General features: G+C 43.3%; 1 protein-coding gene across 1 annotated transcript in view; it reads left to right on the top strand.

Annotated features, from left to right (window-relative positions):
- csmd2 (CUB and Sushi multiple domains 2) overlaps nt 1-11,655 on the top strand; it is a gene marked incomplete at both ends in the record, with an annotated part of 261,827 nt that overhangs the window by 225,105 nt on the left and 25,067 nt on the right. Inside the window, 4 exons of the mRNA XM_080530688.1 lie at nt 1,007-1,195; nt 2,837-2,983; nt 6,444-6,632; nt 11,070-11,255. Of these exons, the coding sequence (XP_080386814.1) occupies nt 1,007-1,195; nt 2,837-2,983; nt 6,444-6,632; nt 11,070-11,255 (711 nt within the window). The remainder of the gene's footprint in view (nt 1-1,006; nt 1,196-2,836; nt 2,984-6,443; nt 6,633-11,069; nt 11,256-11,655) is intronic.

Genomic DNA, 11,655 nt, shown 5'->3' with positions numbered 1-11,655 from the left:
GTAAGAAATAATGAAATAATGAAAAATAGAATCATGTCGGAGACGCTGCACTACCCTTTCATGTTGTCATTTGTGTTTGGGTTCTGCTCTGTATGCAGAGAGTTCTTGCGAAATAAGAGGCATCCTTCAGAGAATTCCGGCAAAATGCCTTGGACGGGAGAACTGCGCTGCGTCTGATAATTCAGGGTAAAACCGCGGGGAAATGTCACGGCGAGGCTCCCAGTGGAATACCAATGACAGAGAGGGAGATGAGGGTGCGCACACACACAGCAGGGCTCCCAGGCAGGTTTAGCATTAGCCACAGACTTAAGGGCTCTGCACACAGCGTGCGATTTCTGTTGCGCGTCAACGTTCCATTTTGAAGTTTGAATGGAAGTCTATGAGAACATCGCATTTACCCACACACGGCCCCGATTTTAATCGCACGGCGAACATTCGATTCCATTCATTTTGAATGGGACAAAGCACACGGCGTGCGAGTTTTGTCGCACTGTCAAATGAATGGAATCGAATGTTCGCCGTGCGATTAAAATCGGGGCCGTGTGTGGGTAAATGCGATGTTCTCATAGACTTCCATTCAAACTTCAAAATGGAACGTTGACGCGCAACAGAATCGCACGCTGTGTGCAGAGCCCTTTAGCATCAGAATGTGTCTGTCACAGAGAAGACTGTGGGCAGGGAAAGGACATGCTCATGGCTACTTAGAGAGATAATATCAACCAATTTGAGGCTGAACATTCTTTGACATTGGGAAAACTTGTATGGAATGAGTGTGAGTCGGTTTATCTCAGGATATGAATGTATTCTGAAAGATTGTAATATGCAGAGTATTATTTGAATAAGTTATTTGAGAACAGGTACAGTAACATCTGTTTGTGGTAACGTGTCATAAACAAATGACACACATCACCTATGCACTTTGATTTTGACAACAATTCCCCCCAAACCCCCCCAAAATGTTGTCAGTAAACGTTTATTTTTCCTCTTCTTCCCCCCCCCCCCACAGTGACATGTCCGATGAACGAGGTGCTGACAGCCTCCACGGGAGTCATCATGAGCCAGTCCCCAGGCAGTGGCTTCCCTCATTTTGAGTCCTGTTCCTGGGTGGTTAAAGTAGAGCCAGGCTACAACATCACCTTCACCATCGAACATTTCCAGACCAGCAGACAGTTTGATGAGTTGGAGGTCTTTGATGGTGAGTGTTCATGTGCTATAAAAGTGAATACTGCTATTGTGTCACTCACTCAAGACTTGCCAATTGTTGTTACAGTATCTATCCTGCAAGAGGCTTTGCAGTCCGGTTAATAATTACGTTTTATTTAGTGTACAAATCATATTATGCCATATATCCCATAACAATCAAATATTCCTGATTGGCATTACACAGCTGACCTCAACATGATGCCTTGTAAATAGTGCCTAGAATGCTGACGAAAGGGTAGAAATTGAATTCCGATGAGCCTGCAACAACAGTTTAATGGCAATGAACTGTTCAGTGAACTTGATATTACAGTGCAACAAATCAATGGTGTTGTGAGACAAAACGCTTGCGGACAGACAGTCGAATGATAGAGGAAATAGCAGGACCAGGAAATGTGTAACTTTACTGTGACTCACTGGCAGGTAATGACCTCAGCCTGCAGGGGTCAAGCTAAGGAGCAGTTGTGATGTCAGGGAGAGATTAAGACGCCACCTATCCATGTTTTTACTCATCTGAGTCATGACTACAGATCAGAACAAAAGGTCAACAGCTATTTCACACGGCGAGTTGACATGAAAGATACCGTCGGTCCACATTTCAACACTGAACATTCGGGCACAAGATGGCTGCCTTCCCATACAACGGCCATGAATGGGGGGCTGTACCGTACTCTACGTCAACTCTTTAGAATCCTAAGATTGAAAGGTTTGCTTAACGATCTAAATTCATGACCCATTATAATTGCAGGAGAAACAATGAGAGAACCCAGTCTCAGCAGTCTCCACCCCTCAGCCCTCCTCTACCCAGCCTGTTTAACATGACGCTGCTAAATCAGTATTCACACCTAGTGCTGTGAACGATGCTGATCAGGGCCTTTAAAACACAGGTCAAGATAAACGATAATAGTCCCAGCACAGCCAGTGAGGGACTCATTTAGAGTGGTAAAAAATGATGGGTGTGATGGAGGGCTAAAATAAAACTGTCAGAGAGACGTAGCGTAGCTGCGCCCTCCTCCTGTAGCACTTCGCGTTCGCCTGGAAACAGTAAAACACACGCCCTCTCTCATGCCGTGACAGACCACCTCCACTCGTGTGTATATTTGCATGTCATTAGGACACAGTTGGAGACCTTGCCCGGGTGCGCTGAGAAAATGGCACCCGTATGCACAAGCGTTGCTGATTACCCCTGTTTATCTTCCAAAGAGCGGGGAGAACAGACGCGTGTACCCTTGTGGGCTGCCAAACCAAGCATGGTTCAGAATCTGTTCTCTCACTTCTGAGGAAAACTTTATCTCAGAATGAAAGAATACAACATGATTCTAGTGTTTTGGCTTCGCCTCATCTGAAAGGCCTTATTTGGATTGAATTCTAGTGTACTATACATGTTTTGGATATCACAGTCCACCAGATGTACTGTACATGTATCAACCTGTAGGATTAAGATGAAAATGAATGAATCTCTCTGTCTCTCTCTCTCTCTCTCTCCCTCTCTCTCTCTCTCTCTCTCTCTCTCTCTCTCTCTCTCTCTCTCTCTCTCTCTCTCCTCTCTCTCTCTCTCTCTCTCTCTCTCTCTCTCTCTCTCTCTCTCCTCTCTCTCTCTCCATCTCTCTCTCTCCCTCTCCATCTCCCCATCCAGGCCCATCCAGACAGAGTCCTCTCCTCATTACCCTGAGTGGGAACTATTCCAACCCCCTCAGTATCACCAGCTCCACCAACAAGGTCTACCTGCACTGGTCCTTCGACCACGCCACCAGCCATAAAGGCTTCCGCATACGCTACTCAGGTGAGTAGGGACAACAGTGGTTCTAAAATGTGTTTAGGTACCCTTTTAGATTTGCCTTATGACTCGTGATGTTAACAAACCAATGGCTCTAGCCAGGACAAAGTCATAAACCTTGACTAAAAAAACGCTTTATTTGAGAAATGTGGTGTTACCATGACAACACGATGGCACAGGAGCCTCCACTCAGAGTGCCACTCCAACCTTGTACTGGGAGTGGGAATTAGAAAATATTTGATTTGTTTTTGTTTATCCTATTATTTGTCTCTCATGTGATGAAGGATGTGTTGGTATAAGGCACCTGCATGACTCTGGATGAGTAATCGTTGTGTAAATATTTAAAAAGGCTCCCTCTGTTACCTATCAACACGGCTCAGCCAGATTGACTAATCGCTCCTCTCTTTCTCTCACCGGAGTCCTGCTTCTCCTTGGCCGGATGTTCTGTCGTTTTTTTTCTTCTTCTTCTTTCCCTTTTTTTCAGTTCCTTTTCCTCATGATGGATTTTGCTATAGTGGGCTAAGTGACAGACTGGGTTAGTGGCAGCAGCCCCACAGGTTGCCTTGCCCAATATGGAGGCTCCTTCTGTAGGAATACCTTAGTGGGTGGGGAACAGATGGCAGGGCAGATTCAAAGCTTTGTACTGTTTTCTTTATCAATCCATCTTTTATCTCTACGGGCCGGTCCTCCATCACCAACTGTAGCAAGCGCGCGCATGCATGCTCTCTCTCTCTCTCTTTCACTCTCTTTATCACTATCTTGCTCACTCTCTTCCTCTCTCTCTTCTACACCACTGCAGACTATGGGTGGCAGAGAGGGGAATAGCAAGAAAGAGGGAGGGGAAGAATGAGGTAGACATGGATACCCTGGGAGGGAGGGTGGGAGGGAGGGAGGGATAGCTTGTGCTCAAGGGTAGCTCAGCTTTATTTATATAGCACCTTTCATACATAAGAACGCAGCTCAAAGTACTCTACAATACAGAGCACAATAAAGAAAAAACTGATGAAAAACGATAACAACTACAAGATCATTTATCAATACAATAAAAGCGTCATCGCTCAATCCAGTTGTATAAATAATTGGTCAATACAATGAAATCAGCAAAGAAAGTCAAAACTTGTCTGTGTCAAACCTTGTAAAGTTGTCAAACCGTGTATCTACTCTCGATTAACGCGTACCAAGCAATCGTTAATAAGCCATTCTGGCCTTAAGCAGAGAGGTTTAGAGAATACTCTAGTTCTCTGTGACCTCACCAGGAGGGTTTCTATATGGATTTTAACTCAGTTCCCACAACAGGAGACCTCCGTTCCAGAGGAGGGTTTTTGTAAGGGGTCCAGGAGCTGCCAGTCACTCTGAGTGACACCAGAAGGCCTTGGTACTTCTCACTAGACAGTATAAATATCACCCTAGATACACATAGAGTTTGTGTGGGCTGTAACCTTCCCCTCATGGCCATCAAGCAGCCTAGTAATGAGAGACTGTTCCTGGGCCCCTGAAAACCATACCACTGCCCATAGCCCACAACCACTAGTTTCTGAATTAGAATTGTAGAATTGTAGAAATGTTTTACATAAGGTATGAGTGTTCAATTCCCTGGTCACTCTCATCGTTCCAGCACATCTCCCATTGTTCACTTGAAAAATGTCCAGTTTTTCCGCAGTGGTACAATTTGTATGAGAGCGCAACATCTTAAAAACCGCTGCCTATATAACACACAGTTAACACGGCCGTAACTTTTTATACTGCGGGGAGCCTTATCTGATTGTCTGTAGGGTGCTAAAAATTCCAACTCTAAAGGAAATGTTCATTGCTGGATATGGGCGGTTTGGGCTTGAATTAGCATTTTTATAGAGATGTAATGTGGTCATAGCGATTAACCATAATGGATGATACGCTTTCTGCGTTCGCGGTCCACTTCCTCTCTAATCTCCTCTGCTCAATGCCACTCTCCATGTCACACGTCTCCGATACCATTCCACTGGGTTTTAATCTCAAATCTTGGCACAATGGGTATTCTCAGAACCTCATTCCTGACAACATTTTCCTCCACTGGCATACAGTATATCTGCTGCACACGCTTATTGTCAGATATGACTAGACAGTATCCAATGCAGGACTAGAGGCATACTTAGGACTGTGACAGTCATGGAAGTGTGGGTAGCGGTCGATCGTCATGCAAATAACCACCACAACCTCCATAACTATCATAACCGCTGAAGTTCCAACGTCTTATGTTTAAATGACCCTCCCTTCTGATTGGTGTCTGTGAAATACATTTTACAAAGGCCATTGTTGAAGAGAGGATCAATCAGTGTTTTAGAAATACCAATATAATTTTCCCAAAATGTAGTGTACATGTTACCGTATGCAGCGTATTCGATTAGATTCAACTTTATTGTCATCGCAGAGTACAAGTAATAAGCTATATCAGGAGACATGGCAATATACAGTATGAGCAAAGATAGTAATGTAAACATCAGTAGTGCAAACGTTATAGAGTGATCAAATTAACCAGGGATGTGCAGCCATCAAAGTATACAGGAATATTGAGAGAAACGTGTTTCTGAAGGCACCTGCAAAGTGCAAATTGCCGCTGGAACTCCAGGGAAACTCCAGGGAAACTCCAGGGAAACTCCAGGGAAAATCCAGGGAAATTCCAGGGAAAACTGATCATTTGTTTATTCAACAGAAAGCAAGAAAATGTACACATCAAACAAAAAAGTTACCAGAAATTAGCTTGGTAATGAAAGTGAAAGGCTCTGATTACACTCTCTCCCACAAAATGTGCTCCCTTAAGGAGATGGAGATGGAGACAGTTTGATATGCTGTATAGACATATTAAGGTAGCACAACTTAGTAATCATTCATTTGCACTCCTGCTATTGGGTAAATAATAAAACATTTACAGCTGTAAAAGCAATGTACAGTATTGAAACAGTTGTGGTGGTCATTTGTTTTTTTTCACTGTTGTCCTTGTATAACCGTGTAACCGACGGTGACCGCGTAACTGTCAAAGCCCTAGGCGTACTCTATTGAATCTACAAACCTGTTGCATCACTCAGAATGACATATTATTATTGTAGCCACATATTTAGCCTCTAAACAAAAACAGATACCGTATGCTTTTTTATTGTGGATCTATCAGTTTTATGACCTTCCTATTTGGCCCTAACGTAGCTTCTGTTTCCGCTTTGCTGCACATTTAGTTTCCTTTAATCAATTTCCCTTGTCTTTAGTCTGCAGCATTCCCCTTAAAGGATTGTGTATAGAGCATTGCATTAATACAGATCAGTCTGCCGCGCTGCTCCATGCGTAGGAGACAGATGCGAAAGAGATTCGTGGCTCCGAAGCAATCAAAGGTGCATTAGGGGAAACAGCTCCTCAAACAAAACCGTACATCACTCCTATGGTTGTTTTACCCTCTCTCCCTGTTTCTTTTTTTGCCTTTTTTTGTTTGTTTTCCCAGCGGCATACTGCAGCCCACCTAACAACCCTGCCAATGGTACGGTCCACAGTCAGACGGGCACTAAGTTGGGCAGCACCCTGCGGTTCAGCTGTGACCAGGGATTCCGTCTGATTGGCCAAAGCAGTGCCACCTGCACCCGTACCCCCCAAGGAATCTACCAATGGAACGCGCCGGGGCCACTTTGCCAAGGTGAGGGCTGGCCCATAACCTGAAGCCAGATGGAATAGGGGGGAATTGGGGGGGGGGGGATTATCTCTGAGAAAAATATGGATGCTTGCACACCTTGTGGTGCAGTGCACGTGCCTGGTGAAGAGTTGCCGTGATGAATAAACAGAAGAAACGCCCTCACTTTGGGGGAGTTATCTCATCAGTATTCTTACTGTTGCCTTTGTGCTTATTGAATGCATGGAACTGTGGATATTATTATGTTCACAGGTGTTTGTTTGCATGGAAGTGTATAGCAGTGGCACTTTTGGTCATTGTAAAAAAAGGTGCCAGGTCTCTTCAAGAAGGCTTTTACCAGCACGTTTGTAAAACTGAGACGTAATACTTACTGAGATAATGTTTTAGTGTATTTTGTCTAGATGAATACAGTAGCTTCAAAACAAGTATTGACTATTGTGATAACCGTACAGCTAGAAACATGGGATTGATATCCTCCTGGGAACCGAGGAAAATAAGTGTTCTCAAATTATAACATTTTTTTCCCGCCTTAGGGTTAAAAGAACACCTTATAATTTGGCCTTTTTTAAAATCGATTTGGATTTTAATTTTACAGCATGTCCATTGAAGTGGACAACAGGACCATTTTAGTGTGAAAAGAGAGCCAAGCTTAGAAGATAAAACATCTAACATATAATGACTGGCGAGTGATGTTAAACCAAGAATACATTCAACTTGATTAAGAAAAATACATTTTTGAACTGAACGCATTGTTGTTATGTCCATATGATGATATTTGTTTTCATTGTGATTTAGTATTTGTCAAACCTAAACCAATCAAGTTTGCTTCTTCATTCTTCATTGTTCCTCATTTCTTCCGTTGCATGTTTTACTTAGCGGTGATAATCCTGATAATCCTGGAAGCATTTTCTCTTTTTGGTAATGCAGAGAAACATCTTGAATGAATGAATGAATGAATGAATGGACTTTATTGTCATTGCTACAGTACAGGTACCAAACAACGAAATTTAGGAGGGGTGGCTCCCCTGGTGTTAGGAAAGGAAAAAAAAAAAACTTTTAGAAAAAGAAAAAAAAAACTTTTAGAAAAAGAAAAAATCACAAGAAGGTAAGGAGCTGGTTTACATAAATAAAGGCTATGTACACAATCCACTGTACTATACATCTTGCATTTGGTAGGCCTACACCTCATGTATGCCTTGCTTTTGCAGCCCTTATGTCTGCATCTTTCTGCATGCTTGATAGCCACCATCTCTGGCATGTGTGTGGTTCACAGATGGCTCTAGTTGTGGGATCCTCATTTTGGTTGATGGCTCATACTCTTCTTCATTGTCATCACTGCTGTCATCAAGTTCTGGACTATCCAACAACTCTTCAGCCAGGTGAAATGTGTTGTCCAGGTACTGTTGGTTGTTCTTCGCTGGTCGGTTGAGCGCTTTGCTGTCAGCCTTGTATTGGATCCATGAGTTTGTGATGGCAACATCAAAGAAGTGAGTCGTCACACGTGACGTCCATTTCTTGGTCCTGTTTGACATGCGATAAAAGCTTAGCATGCAGTCACATAGGTCTACAGTATGTCATCCATGTTATCATTGTACTGTCTGATCACTGCTGGTCTTCTCACCTGGACATGGACTTTTCTTTCTTGGACCATCTGGTGCAGATATCTTCAAGGTCTTTCCCATGTACAGCGGAAGCCATCAGCATCAACAACCCTAACCTTTTTGTGATTGCCAGCTCATGACTCTTTCTGATTACCGACACTGATGCTCCTCTCCCCTCTGCTTGCAATTGCTTGTCGAAGAATAGGTGACTTCATGTAGGAACAGATTCAACCACGCCCAATATTTGTCCCCTGAATGTATTTTTCACTTGTTACACTTTGAAATCCATCATCAGACCATTAATTTTGGAGAAGCACAGACAAATACCTTTAGGCCAGTAGGGTCTGGCTTGCCTGGAACATATAGCCTGATTGGACAGGCCTGTGAAAGGGATGATTTTCTCATCAATGCAGACCTTCTCAGACTTTGGAAGGCTGAGACAGCCTTGCCTCACGCAGTTAAGTAATGGCCTGACTAATGTCTGCCTTCTTTGTTTCCTCCATTACATTCCAAGTCATCAACAATCTTGAGTGAGCTTCTCAGCTTGAAGAACCTATCCCTTGCTATGTGCTTATAACTGGTACTTTTGTTGTTTTGCCCCAAAACGTTTTAATTCTGGGATAGCCAAGGCAGGCCATGTGGACTGATATGTCAAAGAAGATTTACAGTTCTTATGGAGTAGTATTCAGAGGCACTCCTCTAGAGTGTTAACTTTCTTTGATTTGTCAATGCTGTCGCACCTTTGAAGACTTCGTTGTCAATGTACTGGGAAAAGTTCTGAATTGGACTCCAGTATGTACGGTCATCTCGACAGTCAGAAAGCCCAGGCAGCACAGGTGTCAATCGATTATGATGGGAAAAAAACACCAATAAATGAAAGGTAATAACAGGAATAATAATTAAACCTCACACCTCTCACATCTAATTGGATTAAATGCATTCAGGTAGTAGTGCATCATTGGGGCAATGCCAGTGTTATGGATGTGATATGGTCTCCTATTGACCATATTCATGAGAAGAAACTTTGCATTGTTGAGGCAATTTATTCATTTATTTCATGACACAACTTTGGAAATCTTCAAAACTCAAGGATCACTGAAACATAGCAATATGTATGCATTATGGGTGTAAATACCCATTTACTTTAACTATGTATAGTATTTTGCTACCATGAATATCAATCGTGGCTAATTACTGGAACTGAATATTATCCTGGTATTAAATAAAACATACATGCTACTCCTAGCCCACAGAGGGCGACATCCTTCCTGCTTGTCCCTGTCTCCATGTCTGTATCTGTCTGCTCATCTGAACCTTCTGCATCTCCTTCGTCTTCTTCTTCACCATAATCTTCTATCCCAGATTCAAACTCATCAACATCATCTCTCTCATCATCTGACAGCTCCAAATATGAATCTCCCTCAACCATCCGGTAAACAATTCTCTCTGATTCAGTTCTGTACATGAAGTACATGAAATGGTCTTGGTGTCCATTACAATTGCCATTCATAAAAGGGTTTTTATTTGTAACTGCTTTCAGTTGGACATGTGTCCCTCATGCTGGTCACAATAAAAGGCCACTCTATGTGCAGTCTTATCATGAAAAGAACTATGGATTTCACAGATATGCATTTTCATAGATTATTTTTTCGGTGGGGGGGGGGTGTCAGAAAACCAGTCAGTATCTGGTGTGACCACCATTTGCCTCCCGCAGTGCAACACATCTCCTTTCCATAGAGTTGATCAGGTTGTTGATTGTAGCCTGTAGAATGTTGGTCCACTCGTCTTCAACGGCTGTGCGAAAAATGTCCAGTATACAGTAGAGGACAAGTCAATGGGCTGGGTCTCAGGAGGCTTGGGAACCAAACCAATATGATTGTTGTTATTTCTGAAACATGAGAAAACCTTGGGAACCAAACCAACATGATTGTTTTTCATTTCTGAAACAATCTATCAAATTCATTCAGACCTATTGAAATCCTGCCACTTTGTGAAATCACACGGTAGACTGCAGCCATGCGCTGCTTGTTTTCATGTGACACAAACTGATTAAGACTATGGCTTGAAATGAGTTTGGAGCATTGTTGTGTGCAGGCCTCTCATGGAGTAATTCCATACCATACCGATATTACACATCATGGAAAAAGTAAATTACTTCAAGACTAATCCCAAAATGCAATTGAAACTGCTCCCTACTAGTGACCAGAAAAACGTTCCAACTATTTCCTTCATGTTTCTTTGCATGCATTCTCGCACAAACAAACCTGGAAGTGGAAAGCCTCACAGCCGTACACAGGTGTCCAGCCATGCTGTATCAACAATAACAGCACAGGGGGAAACTGAGAACAGTGGTGCTGCCATGCTGTGCCAGGAAAGTCTACAGCAGGTGTCATCTCTATTCTGAATTGCATGGGCTTTGTCCTGACAAGGAGTGTTTACCTTTACACAGGCAGGGGGGCAAGCTAATGTTTACTCCACAACAATGCCGGTGAGAGGAGTGCATTTGCACAGGGAGAGCCTGTGGTGAGCGGAGTACTGTGCATGCAAATATGGTTATTATCAGGCACATTCCTTTCTGTATTGTGTCTGCGCAGGTTTTAAGCCTGGGGCCAAATCAACCTTTCTCCATCTTGTTTAATCTGATTCTATACCTTCAGGTTCTGTTTGCCATTTTGAAAATAAATAAATGAGATTATTGCTTCGTCCCCCCCACACTCTCTCTCTCTCTCTCTCTCTCTCTCTCTCTCTCTCTCTCTCTCTCTCTATCTCTCTCTCTCTCTCTCTCTCTCTCTTTCTCTTTCTCTCCCCCCCCCTCCCTCTATCCATCTCTCTTCTCCATCAGTGATGTCATGTGGGATGCCAGTGCCTCCAGTCAATGGCACTATTGTTGGCCAGGACTTCACTCTGGGATCCAGAACCATGTACCAGTGCAACCCAGGCTTCCGATTGGCCAGCCCCCTTGCTGTGTCCGTGGTCTGTCAGGAGTCAGGGAGGTGGAGCCCTAACGAGGCCCCACCCCGTTGCATACGTGAGTAACTCATTACTCCGGGGGTTTTAGATGACGTGAGTCAACAATAATGCCTTGGCTCATTGGCTGGAGTTCACTTGGATTAAAAGTCTCCTCACATTGCTAATCATCTCGCAGCAGATTGCAACCAGAGGGACTTACAGTCAGTACTCGAGGGGTTCATCCGCAGGATCATTTCAGATTAACACTCTTCTGTGTCATTTTGGGAGAAATAAATCCCCATCATAGGTATTTTTGCCCAAGAGGTGACAAAACAGATTACCGTTACGGCCCCAAAAGAACTGTGTCGTCATTGCCGAACTTGTGTAATATACAATTCAATAACTTTGCTAAGTTCCCCAGTACAGTATATCCAGTTACTAGACGTAATGAACTGTGTTATGGCCACTAAGAAGACTAA

Source organism: Nansenia antarctica (genome assembly GCF_963989245.1).
Source record: "Nansenia antarctica genome assembly, chromosome: 5".
NCBI classification, from domain to species: domain Eukaryota; kingdom Metazoa; phylum Chordata; class Actinopteri; order Argentiniformes; family Microstomatidae; genus Nansenia; species Nansenia antarctica.
This window is presented reverse-complemented; position numbering and strand designations above follow the sequence as displayed.